We start from the raw sequence: 25,306 nt of genomic DNA, 5'->3' as shown, positions 1-25,306 counted from the left end.
ACCGGTGGACGAAGGGGAATACTAGGAGGGGTCTGAGGACCCTCTTGCAGCTCAATGCGAGGAAGAGCCTGAGTGGGAAGGCGATGTGGAGGGTCCAGTGGAACTGGATTTCTCTCCACACCCTGATACTCTGTCCCCTTCTTCCGTGGCCACGGAGGAGGTTGGGACTATTTTGATGGTCTTGCGTCGGGCAACTTCGAGATCCCTTCTGTACCTATCAGGACCAATCTCCTGACTGAGGTCCTGCAGCCGCAGTCCTTCTCTGCAGAGCCGTTACTGCCCTTCAATGAAGCGCTTACTGATATCCTGTTGGGCACCTGGATCAAATGAGCCCCTGTAGACAAGGGTGTGGCGCGCTGCCATCGCGGGGCGATCCCAGCTTTCTCACACAACACCCGACGCCTGAAAGTCTGTTTGTCCAGGCTTATGCCTCGCCTAGTGCGTTCCCTTCTGCTCCTCCGGACAAGGAATCTAGGAAACTGGAGCAGTTTGGGAAAAAGATTTTCACATCTGCCAGCTCTCCAAACTTTCTCTTGGGATGTCCAGAACACCCTGTTGGACATGCCCTTTGACGGTACACGGTGATAAGGCTGATAGCACCCTGGAACGCTTTAAGGACTCTCGGGCTTTGGCCCAGTCATTGGGTCTCACCACCATGCGTACTCCCTCGGGTCTGCTTTTCAGTCCTTTGGATGTAAGATTGGGGCGTCCAGGCGCGTTCTTTTCAGACCCGCAAGGCTGCGCAGCCACAGTCTCTAAGCGCAGCCGCGGACGTGGGACCCGCTGTGGTGGGTCCCGAGGACAGCGGACTGGTCAGTCAGCCACCTCCCCTGCCGCCCCTAAACCTTCCTAGTCCTGTGTTTCAGGCCCACCTGACGCCAGTGGGTGGCAGGATTCGCAATCACCTTCCCCACTGGCGCTCCATAACCTCGGACAGGTGTGTTCTGCAAATAGTCCGCAGGGGCTATTCCCTCTCCTTTGAATGTACCCCTCCGGCCATGCCACCTCAGTACCACCACATGTCGGGGGAACACTTGGCACTTCTCCAGCAGGAAGTTACGACCCTCTTGGCCAAGTGGGCCATCGAGTGCGTTCCGACGCCAGAAGTAGGTCGTGGTTGTTACTCCCACTACTTCTTGGTTCCGAAGAAGGACAAAGGTCTGCGCCCTATCTTAGACCTCCGGAACGTCAATCGCTTCCCCCGGAACGAGAAGTTCAAGATGCTCACGCTAGCTCAGGTCTTGTCTGCTTTAGTCCCGCAAGACTGGCTGGTAGCGTTGGGCTTGCACGATTCTTATTTTCATATTCCCATCCTGCCAACCCACCTGCGTTACGTACGTTTCACGGTGGGCCACGATCACTTTCAGTTCACCGTGCTCCCTTTCGGCCTTACTAGCGCCCCTCGGAAGTTCACGAAAGTGATGGCGGTGGTCGCAGCTCATCTGCGAACATCAAGGGTTTGTCTTCCCCTATCTCGACGACTGGCTGTTGAAGCGGGCTCGCTCCAGGCAGTCGTCTCCCACCTCCAGACTACGGACGACCTCCTGCACTTGCTGGGGTTTTCCATCAATGTGCCGAAGTCGCACTTGATTCCCCCTCAGAAGCTCCTCTTCATCGGAGCAGTTCTGGATACGGCGCAGTTTCGGGTTTATCCTTCCGAACAGCGAGTCCGGGACATTCGGGCTATGATTCCGATCTTTCGGCCCTGGTCCTGGGTTTCGGTCAGGAAGACACTGAGGCTGCTGGTCCTCGTGGCCTCCTGCATCCTGCTGATCGATCATGCCAGATGGCATATGCGAGCTCTGCAGTGGGACCTGAAGTTCCAGTGGGCGCAGCATCGGGGGAACCTGTCCGACTACGTCCAGATCTCAGAGGGCACTGCATAGGACTTACAGTGGTGGCTCACGAACCAGCGATGGGTCAGCGGCAGCTCCCTCTCCCTTCCCCAACCGGAGCACACAGTAATGATGGACGCGTCCCTCCTGGGATGGGGCGGCCACATGGGAGAGGCGGAGATCAGAGGCCTCTGTCAACCTTTTGGAGCTCAGGGCGATCCTACTTGCACTCAAGGCGTGCCTTCCCTCTGTCAAGAGGAGAGTAGTGCAGGTGTTCACAGACAACACCACCGCCATTTGGTACTGAAACAAACAGGGCGGGGTGGGATCGTGGACCCTATGTCAGGAGGCTCTCCATCTCTGGACGTGGCTGGAACGTCAAGGCATTTCCTTGGTGGTTCAACACCTGGCAGGTTCACTGAACGCTAGGGTTAACAAACTCCGCCAACGGTGCATGTTGGATCACTAATGGCGTCTTCACTCGGAGGTGGTGCAATGTCTCTTTCAGCAGTGGGGAGAACCTTGGTTAGATCTATTCGCCACCGAAGAGAACGCACAATGTCAGCAGTCCTGCGCGTTGGAGTTTCCAAGGCGGCACTCGCTAGGCGATGCTTTTCGTCGCGAGTGGAGTTGCGGTCTGTTGTACACCTTTCCGCCTATTCCACTTCTACCCAGTGTGCTGAAGAAGATCAGGCGCAACCGGGCCCAAGTCATTCTTGTGGCCTCGGACTGGGCGTGAAGAGTTTGGTATCCCGAGCTACTCAGTATGAGCATGGATCCCCCGATACGACTGCCTCTTCGGGAGGATTTTCTGTCGCAGCAACAGGGGGTGGTCCTCCATCCGAACCTGTCCAGCCTCCACCTACATGCGTGGAGATTGAGCAGCGACAGTTGATTCTATTTGGCTTGCCTCCTGAAGTCTGCGATATCATTCTGGCAGCAAGGCGTCCCTCCACAAAATCGGTGGAACAAATTGGTGGCATGGTGCACAGCAAAAGCTGTGGATCCCTTTTCTTCCCCCTCTTTCAGAAGTCCTTTTGTTCCTCCTTTCTCTGGCCCAGCAGGGCTCTGCTCTGGGCACTATTAAGGGCTGTCTTTCTGCAATTTTGGCCTTTCTCAGACTCCCTGATCAGCCCTCTCTTTTCAAGTCCCCTGTTGTCAATACATTCCTCAAAGGCATTACTCACCTTTTCCCTCCTGTTCCGTTTGTGATGCCGCAGTGGGACTTGAATCTGGTTTTTACTTATTTGATGTGCGCTCCTTTCGAGCCGCTTCACAACTGTCCTCTTTGTTTATTGACTTTGAAGACTGCTTTCCTGGTTGCCATCTCCTCCGCTAGGCGCGTGAGTGAGCTCCAGGCTCTTTTCTGTAAGCCTCCTTTTCTGTCGGTTCATCCGGACAAGGTTGTGCTTCGCACTCGTCCTTCCTTCTTGCCAAAGGTTGTCACTGCCTTCCACATGGGGCAAACTATTACCTTGCTCACTTTTTTTCCGCCTCTGCACCCTTCCAGAGAGGAGGAGAGGTTCCACCGTCTGGACCCAAAACATGCGCTCTCATTCTACCTGAATCGCACACAACAGTTCCTGGTGGATGACCAGCTCTTTTTTTGGCTACGTAGGTGCCAAGAAAGGCCGGGCTGTACACAAGCGGACTATCTCCCACTGGGCCATCTTGTGTATCAAGGCCTGTTATTCTCTGGCTAAAAAGGAACCTCTGGTGGGGTTGCGCGCCCGTTCTACCAGGGTGACGGCAGCTACTACTGCATTGGGACGTGGTAACGTCCTGCAAGACATCTGTCAGGCAGCCACGTGGGCCTCGCTGTACACTTTTACTAAGCATTATTGCCTTGACATACCAGCCCAGAGAGACGGCTTCTTCGGCCATTCTGTTCTCCGTGACTTTCTGGTGTGATCTTGGTTCGCAGACCCACCACCGGGGTTGGTATTGCTGGGGTATCTATTCTAAGGTGAGGAATCTATCACTAACGTGTTTCTTTCAGATGAACAAGTTACTTGCCATCGGTAAAGATAGAACTGTAAGAAACATTAGTTAGTGATAGATTCATTACAGCCCCACACATCTTCCCCGTTCTGCGAACTGATTTCTAGGGTTAAGGTCATCCCTTTCAGGGCCCTGGTTTCAATGCACCAGTGGTGTACAGAACTGACGTCCATGCGCGTGGACGCGTCTAAGTAGCTTCAGCGACGTCATCTCGGCAACTACGACGCCAGCGACTTAAGCGGAGCTGCACGACGACACCAAACCTCTGGGGACTGTGGACTCTGTACACCCTGTACCTATTTGGGAACAGTATATACAGAGCCACTTTCTCACAGGCTGTACCACCAGAATTTAAGCAAAGGTCTGTTCGTAACCTGGATCAACTCATCTCGCTGTTCCTTTTTCATGTCAATTGTAAACTTTGTCTCACCGAATTATTTAAAATTGCACTTCCTTAACTTGTTCCTCGCTGAAGTGCACTTCACAGGTCTTGACGCCTTAGATGTTTAATGCTATACTTGACCCACACTGACCTCTAAATTTAATTTGAGAATGATCGTTATTGATGTCCAAGTACTTTTAGTCCTGATGAAGACTGGTGGACAACTGGAAGTTTTCCACCGAACATGCATTGACTTTTTATATTGTTCATGATGGCCCGTCATCCCAAGAGTAATGTTCGGATGTATTTTCTCCTTCTTTTCTGAAGAGTATGGGTTTGCCACTAGGACCTTGTTTTTAATAGGTGGACTAGTTGGGCCCGTTGAACTATTTGTCATGATGTGGTGATTTTGTTCATTGAAATGTTTCTTTGACTAATTAAAGATTGTTTTTTGGTATATCTTCTGTGCTGACCAATTATCATTTTTGTATCGGTGGTGATTCATTTTGTGTGCTTTTTGATAATTATGATATAGTTTGTCTTTTTGGATTTCTCACGCAAGATTTCCGGGTGGACAATCAACTCTTTGTTGGCTATATGGGCGCCAAGAAAGGTCAGGCTGTGCACAAATGCACCCATCTCTCGATGGGTTGTCCTATGCATTAAAATCTGCTACTCCTTAGAAAAAAACAAAGCTCCAGTGGGACTGCGTGCCCACTCCACCAGGGCTACGGCAGCTACTACTGCCTTGGGGTGTGGAGTCCCACTCCTTGACATCTGCCAGGCAGCCAGGTGGGCGTCCCTGTACACGTTCACCAAACATTGCCTAGACAGCCAAGTCTGGAGAGACTACTACTTTGGCTTTTCTGTTCTCCAGGACTTTCTTGTGTGTTAGTTCGCAGACCCACCTCCGGGGTTGTCATTGCTAGGGCATCTATTCTAATGCTAGAATCTAGAACTGTCTATTTCAGATTAACAATTTACTTACCTTCGGTAACAATGTACTTGTAAGAGACCTTTGTTAGTTGTAGATTCCTTACCGCCCCACCAATCCTCTCCGTTCTGCAAACTAACTTCTAGGGATAGGAACCCCTTTACAGGGCCCTAGGTATGTGCACTGGTGGTCTGTGTTTTGCATGGCTCTGCGCGTCTGGCGTGGAAAGTACTGTCAGAACTGATGTCAGCGCGCACAGGCGGCGTCTAAGTGGACAACACAATGTCATTTCAGCGACCAAGACACCAGCGCCGGACGCAGAGTTGACCGACGCCACCTACCGACTCGCAGGGGTACTGCTAAAGCAAAATCTCTGGGTCCAGTCTGACACCTGGGGGTAATTCTAAGGTGAGGAATCTATAACTAACATATGTCTCTTACAGAGACCTAGTTATCGAAGGTAAGTAACTTGTTCAACCATGTCATGAGTGATGTGAGGTCATAAGCAGTGCATTGTGGGTGTGTAAGTTATACTGAGCTCAGATAACTAGAACTGCTGAACTTCTATAGCTTTGTGCGCGTGAAATTGGAGCCAAACTAGAACGTCCCTGTAACCTTTGGGGGTTTTTTTCCACTGAATTTCTAGTTTTTTTTAATTCTATTTCCTAACTAGAACATTCTTGTAGCCATTAGGTTTTTTTAGTGAATATATATTCATGAATATAGATTTCTTTGGTTGCACTGTGGAAGTCTATAGTTCAGTCTTTGAAGGTAAATCTTTTCTAATATTTAATGTATTTCCAACATTGCTCATCTCTGCTTGCCGTATTTGTCCTTTGTGTTAAGTCTTATCCTCCTTTATGTCCAAAGTTAAATGAGATGTGGAGTGCTCTTGACCGTTGCTTTAGCTCTCAAACACTCAGTCGCCAGCACACTTTCTCACATCCACTAAAATACACTCTCATAAACATTAAAACTCTCTCTCTCAAAAAACTCACTTTGATGCTTTTTCAGCCTCTTCACCAAGAATACTGTTTGGGCAGCTTTATCCCAAAAGTTAAAAGGGTACAGTTGCATCCACACACTAAAATAGTGAACTACTCCTGTGCCTCTCGCTTCTTATGGAAGCATTACTTGAGATGCCATGATCATGCTTGAATACATAAACAATTTGCATGAATCGATTGCTGTATCGGGGTTAGTGTAAAGGTTTGACAAATCGCATCGCTTGTAAATCTCCTAGTAAGTTGCGGGCATAGACGCACGCTTACTTCAGTTACTTTTTCCCCCTGCAATGAACTATGGAAAGCGGTATTTATTCTCCAGACAGCATCCCAAAGTCCAGTCCAGACATTCACTTCTCATTTCCACCACGTTTTCTCTCCTTCTTCCCTTGTTTTAGATGAAGTTTGAAGGAAAGGTCGGGCGTCTGCTGGGGGCTCACTTCCAGGACAAGGTTGTGAACCTCCTTTCTCTCTTGTCTGCTTGATTTAGCTGCACCCAATCATTTATTGCATTAGCAGCTGCTTTGGCCCATCTTCACCTTTAAGCAATATTATCCACTTCCTCATTCCTCGTACATAAGGGTGCTCTTCTGAGATGCAGACAAGAGTTTCCTCCTCATGGAAGAAACTCCCTTGGATGTTACTTGAGCTGTATAGCAAAAGCAAACTGATGTACCAGGAGTGGACGATGGTGATAAGTATTTGCTGTCCCAGTATGTGCTTGGTGATCTGCATTATAGTATTTGCATGTCCTACCCTTGTGTACTGTAGCAAAGTTTCTGCTGGGATTAATGAATCTTTCATTGGTTTCAAAGTCCCTTTATCCCTCTTCTATTCCACAGCATCCACATCCCTTTGTGCACTTGTAACACATCCCCCATCTCTCTCTCTCTCCTCTTCTGACTTTGTGCCAGTCTGCAATCACTTTGGACTCTTAGTTCCGTCTTTGCTTTATTCCATTTTAGTAAATCTAGTGATTGAAGGTTCTTGGTAACATCCAACTAACTTGTTTGTATGCCTTATTGCTGACACATCTCTTCTGTAATGTCCATCTGCTAACCGTCTTATGTGCATGGCTTCCATTATGCCCACTCTTGGCCACGACCAGAAGAATAAAATATACTAAGGGATTCATCCCTTTCTTGCAGGTCCCTTTCCTGTCGCCTCTAGAGGGAAATATCCATCTAAAATTGCAGTGCCAGAGCCATTCCAATGTGCATCACAGTGGATTTCTGGTAAGTCTGCGTATGTAGGGAAGATGACCTGGTAAGTTCATGCACCTGTTGCAGAAATACATTAAGCCCAAATGTCAAAATGTTGAGATGTAGCCAGTTTAGCATGCCTATTGTCCTTCTGAGGTTAATATAAGTACTACCATAGAGAATGTTAAGAGTGCCACTTGTTACAAGCAATACGAACAAAATCACATTCTAATGTACATGGTGCAAATGTTTAATATTTTAGAGCAGTGACAGCTGAATAGTAAGAGATGTCCAACAACAAACATGTGCTTCTAGTGGGATATGAGTGAGAACAAAGAATAAAGATTTACAAGTATCTTGTTAAGTCAAAAACATTCTGTGGGTTTTATGGAAATACCTTGACTATTTGCAAAGTGAATGTAGCCTAGAGAAGACAGTGGTGGTTGTGGATTGTGTTACTTAAACTTTGCCATTCTCGTAAAATTGTTATCTTGCCTTCTGTTGATTTTTTTTTTCTAAGGGGCTTTGCTATTTACTTTCTTTAGACTATGTTCAATGACGTGAGTGGGTTTGGAGCCTGGCACAGACGCTGGTGTGTCTTATCTAGGAATTACTTGTCATACTGGGCATATCCTGACCAGGAGAAAACCATGGTAAATGCACAACGATGGTTATTAACACTTTTTAGATTTCTTTGAACTGCTGAGCAACAGTCTGCATTGATGTTATTTTTTTATGTCTACCCAGGATCCTCTAGGACAAATCAATCTCTTCAACTGTACGAGTCCCCAGATCGAGGCAGCCAGCTGGGAGTTTTGTGCCCGTCCTAATACTCTGGAGTTGATTACAGTACGCCCTCAGCAAGAAGATGACACTGAGACTCTGGTGACTCAGTGCCGCAATACCCTCTGCTTCACCAAGTGAGTAGACCACTTTAGATGACTGTAGAGTGACCGAAGGGGGTGAAGGTTGTAGTGAATAATCAAGGATCCTACTGTGGGTGGGCAGAGGAGAAATTCTGGAGGTAGATTTTCTCCCGGATTTGGTATTGTGCTGCTGTTTGGGTGATCCATGTCAGGTGGCCCTTGTAGTATTTCTCATAGACATGCAGTGGTGCTTGAGCTTATGGCATTGGTTTAAAGTATATGCCAGTAACCTAGAAAATCTTCACCTGTTTCTGCCAACTTAGCTTCATTTAACTGTTGCACAATTTTTCCCTGATAACTCCTCTTTTTCAAGATATTCTGACCTACGGCTGGAGAATTTCCCTGTACAGCCCGTTGAGAAAGTTGCGGTCCTCCAACATTCTCTTGGCCAGGGTCCCGAGAGTCCAGCTTGTAAGAGTAGGCGGGCGATCTTTTTCTCTGTTGGGGCCAGTGGGCTGGAACAACTTTACTGTAGAACTCTGGTGTATGGAGGATGAAAGACCATTCAGGAAAATGCTTAACACCTGGCTCTTTGTCAAGTAGATGGCTCTCTTGTGCCCTTACTGTTCCGTTAGCTCCAGGACACTCTTTTGAGTAGCTGCGCACTCTATAAATCCCACAAAACATACTTGAAAATTATATATATTATTTCCGGTGGCTGATGGTCTCTAAATATTTTCTTGTGCTATTTTAAATTGAAAATGCTTTCCACTATATCTCTTCAGTCTGATAGACTTCTTGCTGCAGATTCTCTACCATAGAATATTTGCCAGGCGTCAGACTGGATCCAGAAAATCTTGATCTGTACCTCTGCACGCCAATAGGTGGCATCTATCAGCTCTGCATCATTCATGCCGGACGTGACACACATGGTGCCAATATAGGTGCCAAGCCAGTGCGCTAACATGTTCTTCACTTTCTGCGTCATCAGCCCAGATCTGGAAAGAGCTACCTCCATCCTTTTTTGTGGCTACCTTTTCTATGTTGATTCTTTCTAAGCTATGCTTCCAGTGTGCACTAGATATGTCCCCTAAAAACCTGTGGGATTTAACACCTGTGGATCCTGTTACATGCAGATGTCTGACATAGACCACCTGCTTGCAGTGCTTGCAGCCAGGCCATGACTGAGGCCTGCCCAGACTGTCGAGCGATGAATCCTAAAGCGATCTGGGAGCATGCCCTGAAGCTCCGTGTTGCCAGACACCGGGCAACTCTGCACCGTTCCGTGTCCCAGTTGCGAGGGAGGTCCTGGAACACCCTAATTAGTTCCCACTAGTCGTTGTCACACTCAGTCATCCTCAAGTAAGTCCCACAAGTAATGCAAGAAGTCAAAACGTTCTTTCACTTCACCGCACTAGTCCAAGTCAACTGACAAGGTGCAGGAACAATGCCATAAATTTAGGCCCCGCTCCCAAACTTGTGTTGCGGAGCCAGAGTCTGCGGCTGCACCACTCCTCCCATATTTTTCTGTAGAGACCCCAGCAGTTTCAATAATTTTACAAAGCCATGGATCTCCTTTGTGGGTGGGCCAACCCATCTGGACCACCTGCCAGATCCATGGGGCCTGCAATCTGATTCCCCATCTGCAGTAGTCGGACCCTTTGGATCCCGGTTTGCTCTAGTCGCAAGCTGGCGACCTTCCCCATAGTTCCAATAGCACCTTTCCCAGTGCTGTAAATGCTCCTCGGTGCTGCCAGCCCCATCGTCATTCCAGACTCTGATACGGAGCTAAACCGGTGTCGCCAGACAAAGACTTTGGCGCCGAGTAGACCAAGACCATCCAGGTCAGAGAAGAGGCCTCCTTTTATTGACCTGCCTGTGGGTAATATTATTGGGCAGATCTGATGGTCCTCATGGTTATCCCGACACCCTAGAAAAGCCCTTGGTCAAGGATAACTGGTATGAGTAACTGGTGAATGCCTGTGATTTGGACACTTCTGCTGACACTGGCCTAGTCTCTTCTAGTGTGGCTACAGAGTAAAGGGCCTGGTTTGCTGTGGTAATGGGGTGGGAGGCTGATGTCTTGGACCTTACACTGCCCTCTGTGGCCATCAAGACTAACTTCTTGATAGAGGTGCTTCAACCCTGGGTAGCGCCTTCGGAGCCGCCTTTCACCTTTTTTAAAGGTTAAGAGCGTGAATCTTTCTGGATTCGCTATGCTGTGCATTATTCCGCCATCTTGTGGTTGGGTCTGGAATCATAGTATTTTCTCTTTTTTTTTTTTTTTCGTGACCCAGGTGGGCGGCGACGTCTCACCATTTGGTGTCCTTCGGGACGTTGGCGCGCTTCCTGCGGAAGCTCCCACTTTTGGATCGCCATCTTCAGGTCTGGATCGTTACCGAAGAGTTCCCGAGTTTTTGTAAGAGGAATCATGAAAAATCTACGAAAATAGTTTTCAGCGACACCGGACTACAGGTCAGGTAACCGGAGCGACGAGGGAGAAGTTTGACGACCTAAACATAGACGTTAGACAGAGGATGCGCTCGCAGGGGGCACCCTGAGCTTGGGGATGGACAAAACACCGTTCAAGTTTTGCACTATGTGCCACCACCAGTATGCCCAGAAAGATCAGTATCCAGTCTGCAACCTCTGCCTGCCGTTCGACCACAGCAGCAAAGACTGCAACGCCTGCTCGACGTTTGCACCGAAGACCCTCTGAGTAAGGGAGAGGCAGAGAATGGCGAACCACAAAATGCAGGGCCAGGGGCCACCTCCATCGCTCCGAGACTTGGGCCTTTCCAGTGGAGATGAGGACGACATCGCCGAAGGACCAGAGGACTGCACAGTCGTTGAGGTCCATAAGAAGACGTCGAAGGAGGTATGCGAGTCGTCGACCCCTAAGCACTCGGGCGATACTCAAGAGTGAAGCAAAAGCCCTGAGTGACACTCACAGAAGTGAAGCAAAGTCCTCGCTGCCGTCGAAATATTCGACAAAAGCAACAGCTACCAGGGACAGTCAACTGAGCAGATCCTTCAAATAGGACTCCCAATCTGCGAAAGCCCTCGAAAAACAAAGCTCGTTGAAGGTTCCCCTCGAAAAGGACACCTCGGCGCCGAGAAAAGAAGGGCAGACTTCGTCGTCGATGGCCACGAAGAGAAGCGCTCCAGGCCACAAAGAGAAGCGCTCCAACCCTAGACGCCGAACATGCCGCCGAGATGGAGAGGAAGAAGGGGAGGCTCGAGGCTGAAATGGCGAGCATCCTTCAACGGAAAAAGGACTGAACCAATACACCATCTGCCGAAACCCGCGGTCGAAGGAGACGACGAAGACGCGGAACCCCCGAAAACTCCTGAACCAGTCGAGGATCTCTGGGACGAAGACTACTATCTCGAGGGAGAAGGCGACGAAGACCTTCAATCCTACCAGTACTTGACACCCTCGGAAGCACAAGACATGGAATGGCAAGACCTCGACACACAACCGCCAGAAGAAGGGGTAGACACGTACCCTTCGAGGCCCTCGCCGCCAGACGACATAGGGGTCTACAACATGGTCGTGCAGAAGGCTGCATAGACTTCTGGGGTGAAAATGGAGGAAGAAAAGCCAAAATCATGTTTCCTCCTGGAAACTCTACTGCCACAACAAACTAGGAGCCAATTCCTGCCCATGCTCACTAGTGTGCTGGATCAAGGAAGAGAGGCTTTTAAGGAGCCTGCAACATGCAAAGCTGTGACCCCCTAGGACTGAGAAGAAATACAAACATTCTTCACAGGACCCTGCATACATCCAAGGCTCAGTGCCAGCCGACTCCATAATTTCAGCAACGGCTAGGAAAAGGGCCAATGTACCCACTAACGCCGGACTACTTCCAGACCAGGAGAGTAGGAGGATGGATCTCACAGGGAGAAACGTGGAGAGAAATGCGGCAATATAATCCATATATAATTGACATTTGTAAAGCGCGAATAATCACCCGTAAGGGTCTCTAGGCGCTGGGGGCCATCGGGAAGATTAAGCAAGCTATTGCCCAGAGTCACATTGTGCTGGGCAAATCTGGCGCCTGGGATCGAACCATGATCCCCAGATTCTGGAGTCAGACGCCCTGGCCTTGGCGCCACACCTCGTCCTCCTTCCAATCCAATGGCGCATCGCTAACTCCACCGCCCTGATCAACAGTCATGCTTACCAACACTGGGATGAAGTAGGACAGCGCCTAAAACTTCTACCACACCAGTACCAGCAAAGAGCTGCTCACCTGGTGGAAGAGGGGAAAAACATGGCGAACACATGCCTAAAATAAGCATTGGATGAGGCAGAAACATCAAGCAGGCTAATGATAGGAGTGACTGAGAGAAGACACGCATGGCTCAGAATTTCAGGATTCAAGCCAGAGGTGCAAAGCAACATCCTAAACACACCTTTTAATGGAGAGCAACTGAGTCGACGACAAGTTGACACAGCTCAAGAAGGACAACGAAACAGCAAGGTCCATGGGGGCATTGCAGTTCAGGGGAATGAGAAGAGGCACACACATGAGAAGGCTGGGCGGTAGAGGAGGCAACTTGCCCTCCACATCGCACCAAATGTTCCAGCAAGGCTACCAAGGGAACAACCAAGGCCAGCAGCAGCCGGGACAGCAGCAGCAGAACTGGCAGTACCAGCCCCGGGTACAGTCCTTTCAAGTGCGCGGAAACTGACTAGGACAAATACGGAGAGGAGGCCAACAGCCCTCAACCAAGTGACTTCATCAAGGAAGATGCCCCCACCCTACCAACACCTCTGGGTGGGCGGAAGAACATAAAGGAAAACTACAGCCAAACGTTCAACGACAAACAGTACCTCGAACACTCAACACCGGTAGGGGGAAGAATAAGAGACTTCATCCAGGAATGGAGAAAGGTTACGTCGGACAAATGAATACTAAACATCATACAATACGGATACAGTATAGAGTTAGAAAGATGGCCTCCGAACAGAAAACCAAGAAACAGGGCACATTCAGCAAAGGAACTCTCTCTTGCAGCTAGAAGCGCAATAACTGCTCAGCAAGGAGGCAATAGAGGTGGTACCAAAGTAACAAAGAGGTTTACTCAACTTACTTCCTGGTGCCAAAGGTGGACGAGACACTTCGACCTATCCTAGATCTGAGGTTCCTGAACCAATTCATAAGAACACACATATTCAAGATGACTTCCCTACAAGAGCTAATACCACAAATACAACGAGGGGACTTCATGGCTACTATAGATTTAAAGGACGCATACTTGCACATCTCCATCAACCACAAACACAAGCGCCTGCTAAGGTTTGTGATCAATCAAAGCCACTACCAGTTCACAGTACTGGCATTCGGCCTCAAATCCGCACCAAGGGTGTTTACAAAATGCCTAGCAGCTGTCGCAGCACACCTACGAAGTCAAGGGATACACGTATACCCCTATCTCAACGACTGGCCCATAAAGGCAAGTTCGTACAGCCAATGCAGACTACACATCCAGCAGGTCATACTAACACTGGCAAGACTGGGTTTCTCGATCCATTGGGAGAAATCGTCAACAGAACCAGAACAAATCAAGATATTCTTAGGGGCAGAGATCGACACCATACAGGCCAAAGTGTTCCCCAGCAGGAAGAGAACATTGACGATACTGAAGGAAACGCGTCATTACCGCAAGGGGCAAGTTCCGACAGTGAGGAAGGCGAGCAAACTGATGGAAATGATGGCGTCATGCATCCACTTAGTCCCAAATATCCGACTACACATGAGACCATTCCAGGAATGGATCCAGCAGCAATGGTGTAGGAAGGTGGATATCTGACTATGGTTACCCCCAATTTTTTGCCTAGTGTCTAGCTGGTTTTTCAACTTAGTAGGCCTGAGATCCTGCCATTCAGGATCTCAGCCTGTCTGCTCTCTCTTTAACATGGACTCCATGTACCCTAGGTACATAACCCATTGGAACTAGATCACCCTGTGAGCCCCCTGTACCAGTGTACACTAGGTACCCAGGGCATTGGTTTATCTAAGGCCACCAGGGGCAGAAGCATGTATTATGCCACCCCTGGACTGGCCTAACAAATTTGACACAACTGGCTGATCACTCAGCTGGGGTAAGTTGGTGTAACCACCTCTTACTTAGGTGTAGTATACCTATACCCAACCTTAAATGGGACACATGTTAACCTATAAGTCACTCCTATGGCAGGCCTTAACAATCCTGAAGGCAGAGTGCTTGGTTCCATGTGAGATGGTGCTCTGGCATGAGCTGAACCTGTCTGCAGTGGTCGGAACAACTTCCTTCTACCGTTTCCAGATATCGCCATACCATATACTCTTAAGTGCATTATGAACCTCGCGGTTAAATGCTATCTTTGGTTTGACTTTATCAAAACATGTCGAGTAAGGTGTCATATGAATTGGAATACTAACCCCTCGCCAATTCTGGCAACGGGGTTAGCATTCCACCCTTCTAGAGGGACACGACATGTACAGTACCTGAAACCCGGGTAAAATCAGACATAGCCCCAGCTCCACAAAATGGACGCTGCCACCACAGACACAAGTCTGCCCTCCTGCTGCTGGGAGTCCTTCCAGCTTGGGAGACGTGGACAAAGGGTTTCCTGCCAGGGGAGGTGCGAGCACCACCCCAGACGGAATTTTGTGTATTGGTCAGGTAGGGCTTGAATAGAATCAGACATGCCTGAGGCTTACAAGGAGCCTCGGTGCATATGCCAGTTCAAACCGGTCCTGGGGCACACCAGCCCCGGACCTGGGGCGAACTGGACAAAGGATTGGGGGTGTAACCACCCCCCTTCTTGGTCCCACCCTTAGGGAGGGACCTAGCATGTAGTCCGGCCCCTAGAATCCGCTTAAAGGTAGGAGCTGTGTCCTAAGACTTCAGACATTGTGGAATCAACTTAACTACAAGAAGAAGACGGGAACTTCGACGCTCTGCTGCACAGAGGACAGAAGAAAATCTCCCCTATGGTCAGGGAGTGACCATCTTGCTAACGCAAGCACCAACCAGCTACTCGACATCTGCTTTGCCGCCGCCTCCCGCCGGAGCCCGAGCCCAGAGCCCGACAAGACCTGGACCTCCAGACCTCTCACCGCCCGATCCACAGTCCCTGAAAAGAAGGAACCCGTGGAGGCACCCAGACACGTGGAGCCAGCCATCTTGAAAGACCCACGACAAGCTGCAAGCGCGACAACAGAGGCTCCCTCCAAGTTGTGCTTTGGGTCCTGAGAAGCCCAACATCCGAGCAGCATCTGCACCAAAGGTGAGCCCTCCAGCATCTCCACGATCTGCGTGGGGCCCCTCTGCACTTTGCATCTCGACGCGCCTGCCCGGTCCCTGGCCCGTTGGCTAGTGGCCATTTTGGCGACGAATCTTGAAATCTACGACGCTGGTCTGGTTGCTCCAGACTGGCCCCTGCTGCTCTCCAAAAGAGCAGCCCCTCTGACCTTGCTGGTCAGAACAATTAGCTTCCTCCATTCTTCACGACTTATGCTTTTGCCAAGGCTTGTTTGCTTCCTTCGAGTCGCCGACACCGAGAGCCTGCGTGGGACAGCTCGTGAACCGACTCCTGGACGTCGTCAACCTTCAGGGACCACGTGGCTGCGGAGACAAGCTACACCTCTTTGCCTGTTTGCACCCGACATCGCCTGGTACCTACCTGGTGCCACGCCGGTCACTGGCTAGTGACTGTGAACACTGTCCCCTCTGCTTACAGGTCTTCTACAACTCCGATCCACCCTTGGATCCACCGCATCTCTTCTGGACCGACCGCCTGCAGCATCTTTGTCATCAGGCTCCATTGAATCGATAGACGAAACCCGACGCACTTCGAGACCTATGCACCCGCTTCCTGTGGGTGAGGTAAAGCTGGCACTCCGGTGCCCAAGTATAGAGAAACATCTCTAGTGTCTGTGTTTTAAGTCCCAAGTTCGTAGTCCATCCAGAAGACCCTTCTAGCAGTAACTTTTGAACTTTTACGCACCCATTGAAAACCTATGGGAGCCTGCGTGTAACTTTCCTCACTGCACACGCGACCCGTGGACCTCCTGATCACTAGCTGAAGTTAGCTCCTTGTAGGCCCAGCGATTCTAGAGGCCCTAGGCCTTTTCCCTTTCCTGTTTGTGGTCCTTATACCACTATTTTAGTATATGGTTTGATCGGCCACCAGGGCCTATCCATATAAAGTGCAACTTCTGTATATTGTGATACTTTCTTGTTTAACGATTTGTGCTCCTGTGCTCATAAAGAGTCTAGGGGATACTTTGAGTAATAAATACATATATATTTTGAATATATATCTGTGTGGTGTCCTTTCATTGGTATAAAAGGGGGTTACATATGGTAAAACAGCCTGCTTAACACGCTTTAACGAGTTTAGCCTCAAAGACTGCTTAGCCTACGCTACCAGTAGGGCAGCTAGTCCGAAAAGGTTGACTTACAACCACACCATAAGGGTTGCTTGGCATGGTACAAGGTGGTACTTTAACTAGTGAACAGCATATACCAGGCCAACTTCTCACAAATGGTCACAGGCCACAGGGAGTTGGGAAGATCTTGTGGTTGTCACGTACGCAGTGCATCAGGAAATAGCGTGGTGGGAAAAGGAAAACATAACACAGGGGAAGCCATTCACACAACCAGCTCCAACAGTGACCATCACAATGGACGCCTCCCAGCTGGGGTGTGGCCCACACATGAACAAGCACAAGGTGAGGGGTCTGTGGTCGCAGCAAGATGCGGTCAGACACATCAACTACCTAGAGCTAAAAACTGTATTCCAAACCTTAAAAGCCTTTCAGAAAGAGCTGTACGGGAACAGGGTGTTGGTCCAAACAGACAACACAACCACCATGTTCTACATCAACAAACGGGGAGGAACACAATCAATACCATTATCGGGGCTAGCCAAGGAAATTTGGAGATGGGCCATCCCACTGAAAATAGACCTACTAGCAATACATCTCCCGGGGAAGGACAATGTGGAAGCAGACCGGCTCAGCAGACAGACGTCGGCATGTCACGAATGGGAGCTCAACCAGCAGGAAATAGAGTAGCTTTTCCAGAAATGGGGTACTCCTCAAATAGACCTAGTATGCAAAATGCCAACACTTCGCATTCAGACAACCGGACCATCTTTGCATACGCTTTTCCCCCGATACCACTGATACACAAGGTACTCAGCAAATGCAGAATCAGCAACATGACGCTAATACTGATAGCATCTCAGTCGGCCAGGCAGTCCAGGTTCTCGCAGATAGTGGAAATGGCACAAGAACCAGCACACAGGTTCCCAAGAAGAAGGGACCCGTTAACAATGCAGAACGGAAGGGTGCTTCACGTAGACCCAGAGGATCTCAGCCTAGCAGCATGGCTCCTGAAGACCTAGAATTTGCGCACCTAAAACTACCAGCAAGTACTATGGCAGTACTCAGGCAAGAAGGCCTACCACAAGAAAGTGCTACATAGCAAAATGGAAGATGTACTCCCAATGGTGCATCAAGGAGAAACTACATCGGAAGGTCACAAGGGAATCAACAGTACTAAAGTATTTAACGCACCAGCTACAAAGCGGATTAAGCTACACATCCCTGAGGGTGCACTTGGCTGCGGTAGTGGCCTACACAAGAGGAGCAACGGGGAAAAGTTTCTTCACCTCTCATGTGGTGAAGAGATTCTTGGAAGGGCCCAAGAGAATCGCCCCCCCAAAGAGGATGCCATCACCAGCATGGAACCTCAACGTAGTGCTAACTCAATTGATGAAGGCACCCTTTGAACCTATTCACAAGGCTACACTGCACATGCTCACACTAAAGACGGCCTTCTTAGTGGAATACAGTGTGTGTCTTGGCTCGGGCTACTTCTGCCCTTTAGGACACTGCTGAGTCTCTTCGATCTTCCACTACTGAGGGTGCTCCTGTTGACCTCCTCATTCTTATCCGTGACGGCCGTGATCTGGTGGAATTTACTATCCGCTTGGCCCTGGATACCTCTGATTCCTTGGGCCGAGCTATGGCTAGTTCGGTTGCACGATGACGCCGTGCTTGGTTGCGGGATGGCATCTTCCCGGAGAATATCCTGGAACGCCTTGTTGACCTGCCCTTTGATGGGGTCCTTTTGTTTGATGCCTACGCCGATTCGGCAGTTCAGCGCCTACTTGCGGGCTTTCGCCCTACCCCATAGTTCTGTACTTAGCGGGTCTCACGTTGTCATATCCTGGGGTGGTTACCCTTTCATTTCACGTCCGCCTTTTGGACTATGTGTTTTTGGGCTGGCAGTAAGCCTACTGTGGCGGTGTTACACACGTTGTTCAGTTTCCTCTGACTGTGGTTTACCCTAAGAGGTGTTCCCCAGTTTTTCTGGGGGGTGTGATATACTCCAGGTGGGGTACCTGTATGCTATTGTGTAGCTCCACTATGCACCCGGTAGGCGTGGAGGTCCCCTTGGGCTCCCTACGCTTACTGACGCCATTTGCTTACCGTTGGGCGGTTAGTGTTGTGCCTTTTGGCACTGCCTTTTACATGCCACAGGTCTCGCTTGGCGTGAGCCTTGAGTGTGTGCCTCATTCTCCTCTTCTAGGTTTTTTTCCTTGCATTATCTTTAAGTGTATTTCAGCACGCTTCAAAATGAAGCTGCCCCCTGTCCTGGGTGCATCAGGCGGGTCCTCCTATCGTACGCGCAGCTGCGTGGTCTCGTGGCTGGGCCCCATTTGAGATATCTCCATCCTCACCCGTTGGGTATCCTTTTCAACACACCTCCACCTCTCTTCGCTTCTGCGAGGTCTGGTCCTATATCCTCGTTTTTCCGGGAGCAGTTGGGTGCCTTATACTTTCTGTACGGCGACTTTTTTATTTTACGTTTATACCGCACTTCGGTGCATGTTCCTGCATCTTCAGCAATGAGGTTTCCTAGTGTTCCGATCCCTGAAGTGGGCCTCCGCTCCTGGATGCTCTTTCTCGGGCCTTATCTGTCCGGGTCGGAGGTGGTGGTCTGGAGATCTGATGATGTTCTCAACAGCTATGTGTGTTCTTCTTCACGGTTCCTATAGGCACTTTCAGTGCCTCGGATGCCACACTCTTTAGATGTGTCCTTTTACTTTGGGTGTTAACCTCATCTGTGTCTGGTGTGCCTGCGGGACAGCTCCTCTGATGAAGGTCCTCCCAGGTGCTGCGCCCTGCGTTTCTAACTTTCGGGAGTGTTCTCCCCTTAGCCTTCAAACTGCCTTGCTGGGCAGTCCCGTACTCATCATAGCTACTCCACCTTGTTGTTTCTGTAGCTGTCTATGTGCATGTTCTCGTTGTGGCTCGCCTCGGTGTGGTTCAGTGTGGTACTGTCCTCTCCTGTCACCTTCTTGTGACTAAGTGTGCACTTGACGTGTCTTAAGTTCCCGTCTCTGCTTCTGAGGCGCTGCTCTGTTCCTGCCTCTTGCACTTCGCTTCCTGGATGCTGCCTGTCCGGCCTCCCTTGCGTGGGCTAGCCTGGTAGGCTCTGGGTACGTCTCTCCATGTTGTCCTCTAGCTTTACTGCACCATTGAGCTCTGGGAGTGGTTAGTGCATTATGCAGCTCTGGGAGTAGTTCTTCTTCCTCCCTTCGTTATGTACTCTCTCTTCCGTTCCGGGATATTGCTTAGTGCGGTTTCTACATTTTATACTCACACGGGTATGATCTTGCGCCATTTTGGCAGTCTTGTGATACCTTGACCCCTGATGTCTTTTGCTCTTCCGAGCTGCTTGGGTTGCTGACTGGCTGTACTGCCACAGCTTTCACCTTAGTCCATCACTCTGTTGCCGGCTCAGTGCTCTCGGGCACTTTCTGTTGTTCTGTCGCAGACCCACCTCCCCCTGGGGTATGGCTGTGGTATCTATTCTAAGTTAAGGAATCCGCGGCTAGATGTCTCTATCAGATGTACGAGTTACTTACCTTTGGTAACGATGTATCTGGTAGAGACGTTGTCTAGCCGTAGATTCCTTAACGCCCACCCGTTTTCCCCGTTCTGCGAGGACCTTGCCAGGTGGGCTTCTCCGCTTTGCCTCCTTTCAGTTGGCACTGGTCTTCATCCAAGGTGTTCAATTTGGTGCAACCCTTTTTATGATTACACTATGCAACCACCTTCCTCCAGGTGGCTTCTCTTCCTATGGAGCGGTGCTTTTTGCTTCACCTTCACCGGGAGATTCTTATTCCTTTTCTCTGCATTCCTCCACCCTGGTCCTTCCAGTGTGGGATCTTCTCCTGTTGCTTTCCCTCCCTCGGATCATGTCCCTGTCCTGTTTTCAGGCCTTTTTTTCACGCTTTTGAGTAGGTCAGTGTGCGAATGCCTTCGGGCTTTAAAGCGTGCTCGCCTTGGGCGCGACAGATGTCAGCGACAGTCCCTCATCCGATTGTGTATGTGGTGTTTGGGCGAGCACCATGATTCCATGGACTGCGAAGCTTGCCAGCATCTGAAGCCTAAGTCCCGGCGGGAGCGTTAGATGAAGCGCCTCTCAGCCCGGTTGTCCAGGTCTGGGTCGTCCCCCGCGGAGGGGTCCATGCATCACCCGTCACCAGGCCCCTCGGGCGTCGCTCTCTTAGCTTGTCTCCGAGGCCTGATCCCCGCTCTTTGGAGGGTGCGGCTTCTCCGCTGGACTTGCCGCCTCATTCGTCACCACCCTACCCTCAGTTTCCTGGCTCCGGGGCAACGAGGGCCCAAATGGAGGCCTATGCTGCGGCTCTGCAGGCTTCCTTGGCCCCTCCTGAGACGCCGGCAGATCCCTTTCCACATGCGGAGCCTTCCGCGGCATCGCCTGCGGCGCCGGCGCTGACTGGTTCGGCTTCAGGCTCTGGAGGTGTGGTGTCGTCTGGGTGCGGCCCTATGGGGTTCCTCTCTTCAGCCCACGGCGCCTCTGCCTCGCCGCAATCCCCGAGGGGGTCCCTGTGGTGTTGCGGGAGGTCGCCGGAACTCGCGGCTTGCCCCCGAGTCCTCCTCGGTCTCCTGGGCAGGCGGCGGCCTTGCCAGAAGCCGAGCTGATGCCGCTCCGGCACAGACGGCTGGCGAACCTGGCGGCAACGCGGGTGCTGGCTAGGGGCCAGGGCGTGTTCCTGGGTCCCTCTCGTCTCTCCACGCAGGCGGCTGCTTCGTCGGAGGTCAAGTCTGTGCCTTTTCAGCGCCGTACTTTTGCTGCTCCAGAGCCAGCCCCGCTCCATTCTCCTGGGGTGCAAGTGGTGGACGAGGTCGTCCCGGTGTCCCCTCCGGTGCCAGTCGGCCTCATGCTGGCGCCTCTGACGGACTCCGCCGTGCCGTCTTCGGGTCGTCTACTCATCTCCAGAGGCCCCCTCCTCTTCGGAGGTTCATCAACTGTTTCTCTTCTTCCCCGGAGACAGGCCGCCGTGTCTTGGCCTTTTCCCCGGCGTCTTCCAGGGAGGGCTCCTCGCAGCCACAGCCCTCCCCAGAGGTATCTCTCATCCCCCACTCGTCCGTCAATCTTCCACCATTCCAAGACTGGCCATTTCTTCCTCCAGCTGGAATCGGGGATGGCCAGCTTAGTTTACAGCCGTCGCCCACGGAGGAATTGCTCTCCCCCCCGCGACGCCCTACGGAGGCGTGTGCGGCCTTTGCCAGGTCCATTTCCACGGCTGCTGGCATTTTGCACATGGGCGACCCTGCTACCCCATTTCCTACGGACCATTTGCTGGAGGTTCTCCATCAGGGCTCTGGTGGACGGGAGCTGCTTCTTCCCTTCGAAGCTTTGCTCCGTAATTCTCTTCTGCGGGCTTGGGGGCGTCCTGCCACGGGAGATCCGGTGCCTCAGCCGCTCCGCCACCATCCTGCTCCGCTCGACCCAGTCTTCCTTTCTTTCCACCCTTCTACTCAAGGTCCTCTTCTGCAGACTGCTTTTCCTTCTTTACCTTTGGTGTTTCCTCTGTCACAAGAGGCCCGATGGTTAGATTCCTGGAGACTGAACCTCTTCTAGTGCTGCTTTGTGAGCACTCAACACGCTTTGTGTGTTGGCCAGGGCTACTTCCAGCTTGTGGGATTTCGTGAAGTCCCTTCTGTCTTATGCCTCTCCAGGAGGTGTTCATGCTGATCTGCGACGCCATGTGATGGATGGCCGGGAGCTGGCCGTGTTTATTCTTCGTTCGGCCCTGGATGTTTCTGATGCTCTCGGCCGCACAATGGCGAGTTCAGTAGCTCTCCGTCGCCATGCTTGGCTGAGGGATAGTGTTTTCCCTGAGAATGTGAGAGAGTGTCTCGTTGACCTGCCCTTTGACAGAGTGCTTTTATTTAACACCCATGTGGATGCTGCCATTCAGAGGCTCCTTGCGGGTCTCCGTCCTCCTCCGTAACTTGGCTTCTGGTCATTAGGTTGAACCCTTTGTGCTGTTGGCTGCTGGTACAGCCCCTTTGGATTTTGTGGTTCTTTGGTTGTGGTCTGCCCATGTGTCCTCAGGATGGGCCTTTGGTGTGTTTTTTCATTGGCTGCTTGTCAAGCAGTCTGTGGTTCTATCTGCAGGTCCTTTTTGTTCTGTCCTCTGCTGCTGGATTTTTTCCCTAAGAGGTGTTTCCATGTTTTCTTGGGACGTATCATACCCTACCTTTATGTTTTGATCCTCTGCTGCGGGTTTTTCCCTAAGAGGTGTTCCCATGTTTTAGTGGGACGTCATACCCTATGTGGGGTACTTGTAGCTATTGGATAGCTCTGTCTTGCGCTCGGGAGGTATGGTTGCCCCCTTTTTCGGATTCCCTGTCTTTCTTGGCATCGCTGTATACCGCTGGGCAGTCTCTTGTATCTTGTCCGGGCGCGGCTTGTGCTGCTCCGGGTTCCATCATTCTCGGTGTTCACTTCATCGCTTGACACTTTGAAATGCTGTCTGTGGTGTTGTGTTGTGGCCTTTCCGCCTTACTGTCCGGCGTTTCGGCCTGGTCCTCTGTCTGGTGTTCCAGGGAGGCTTGGTTTCTCCTGGCTTCCTGTGTTGTGGTTGACGGCTTGGTCCGTCCTCCGTGTCCACCCCCCCACACAAACACACACACACACACACACTTTTTTCTCTTATGGCTGGTTCCATTTCTCTTCATGGGTCGGTGTGTGTCTCTTGTAATGGCCCTTCCTTGGGGTTTGTTCTGCATTTCCGGGCTTCTGCCCTCGGCTTGCGCCTGGCTTGTTCTGGGTGCGCTGCACCTTGGTGCTGTCTGTTGTCGGCGGTGCTCGCCTGCTTGTGCTGGCCCACCGCCATGGCCCTTCTTGTGCTACCTTGTGCCCACGCCTCTTGTTCTGCTGGGGCTTTGCGCACCTGTGCCTTTCTTCTTCTGCCTTAGTTCCTTGACTGTGGGGCCATTCCTACCTTGCCTGCTTACTTGCGACTGATGCCTGTTCGGCTGTCCTCTGTCGCGGTGTGTTTTCCTGCGGCAGGCTCTGCCTCCGGTTCTGCCTCTTCTCCCTGGAATTGGGGTCGTTCTTTACTCCTGGGTGCTCCTCTGCGGCTGTCCGACCCCACGAGGGTTTGTTGTCATTGTACCTTGCATTGGCTTGGGGTCTCCTGGTCTTCCCTTCGCCTTGCTGGGGCCTTGTGTCTCTTCCTACTGGGTAGGTTCTCTCGCAATCCCTCCTCCCTTTTGGATATGGCTTGGGTATCTATTCTACGTTAGGGAATCTGCAGCTAGTAGTCTCTATCAGATGTACGAGTTACTTACCTTCGGTAACGATGTATCTGGTGGAGAAAATTCTAGCCGCAGATTCCTTCACGGCCTGCCCTTCCTCCCTGTTCTGCGAGGACCTTTCCTGTGGTTTTCTGGACTCGCCTCCCTCCGGGTGGCTGGTCTCCTATGAGTGTCCGCTTTGCTCTGCTCAGACAGGATACTTGGTTTTGCTTGATTGTTCCACCCCTTCCCTTATGATACATGGTCAGTTGGTTCATGTGTGCTTCTGCATCACTCCACCCTGCCTTTTCTTTGGTGTAGGGGCCTGTTATTACTCTTCTACGTTTTACTTGCTTGGGGTTCTGCTTCTTTTACAGTCCTCTGAGTTTTTTTGGGTTTTTTTTGCCTGTACCTCGGCCTTTTCGCTCCTTTCAGGGGTTACGGCCCTCCTTGAGGGTGTTGTCTGGGGGTGGATTGCTGCTCCTCTTTGTTCCGTGCTTGTTGCCTTACACTGTTGTGGGAGGTGATTGTAGTCTCTCTCTCTCTTCTGCTGTGCCCTTTTTCACATGCTTCTGTCTCCTGGACTGTTGTAGCCTTCACTTGCAACAGTGTTCCTTAGAGCGGTGCTCTGCTCTTTCGCTGCTAAGGCTCTCCTGGCTGTGGTCTTTTGTGCCTTGGTGCTCGGCACTTATCCAACCGGGGCTGTTCCTCCCCTTTTGTTTCTCTTTCCTGTTTCACTGCTTTTTCGCACACTGATCCCATACTCTCCACAGTTTTGTTTGTGATGGCTCCGCGTTATGACGCGGAGAAGTTCTCCGAAGAAAACTGATGTCAGCGCGCCGGGGTGGGGCTTATTTTACCTCGCTGACATCGTGCCCGCAGACAACGTCAGGACGGAGTCGCGTGGTACCGGCCCCCGGCGCACAGAGATGCTGGGGCAAAGAAAGTTTTCCGGGTCCAGTCTCACGTCTGGGGATAATTCTATGTTAAGGAATCTGCGGCTAGAATCTTCTCTACCAGATACATCGTTACCGAAGGTAAGTAACTCATACATTTCCATTACTATAGGGGAAGTGCCATTCTTGTAATGCGTTCTCGCAGTGGATTGTTCTTCCTGTGCTCGGCCCTTGTTGGTGGGCACAGTTCTACGTTGTAATAACAGTATATCTTTTGTCTGTCGGGATATTCTTCCCTTGTTACTCAGCCTCTGTGGAGGGTCCATGCTTCGCTTTGCAGGGTTGTTTCTCAGAGCGTTGCTCTATCCTTTACTTCTTGGTTTGTAAGTAGACAGTGTCTGATACTGTCCTTTATGATGGTGTTATGCACCATCCGATTTCTTTGACTTACGGATTTTTCCTCCTTCGCACACTGTTCCCATACTTTCACAGTTTTGTTGGTGGCTCCGCGTTGTGCCGCTGAAAAGTTTCTCCGAAGAAAACGGACGTTAGTGCTC

At 50.8% G+C, this 25,306-nt stretch overlaps 1 protein-coding gene across 3 annotated transcripts in view; it reads left to right on the top strand.

The window, feature by feature from the left end:
• LOC146775920 (anillin-like) overlaps positions 1-25,306 on the top strand; it is a 284,167-nt gene that overhangs the window by 249,979 nt on the left and 8,882 nt on the right. For 2 of the 3 annotated variants that reach the window (XM_085639582.1, XM_085639580.1), the window contains exons 21-24: positions 6,555-6,608; positions 7,305-7,391; positions 7,904-8,011; positions 8,106-8,278. In XM_085639582.1, coding sequence (XP_085495708.1) covers positions 6,555-6,608; positions 7,305-7,391; positions 7,904-8,011; positions 8,106-8,278 — 422 coding nt within the window. The remainder of the gene's footprint in view (positions 1-6,554; positions 6,609-7,304; positions 7,392-7,903; positions 8,012-8,105; positions 8,279-25,306) is intronic. The other variant, XM_085639581.1, reaches the window with a different exon arrangement.

The sequence above is a fragment of the Triturus cristatus genome, chromosome 12, assembly GCF_964204655.1.
Source record: "Triturus cristatus chromosome 12, aTriCri1.1, whole genome shotgun sequence".
NCBI lineage: Eukaryota > Metazoa > Chordata > Amphibia > Caudata > Salamandridae > Triturus > Triturus cristatus.
Note: the sequence above shows the minus strand (reverse complement) of the source record. Positions and strands in the feature narration are given on the sequence as shown.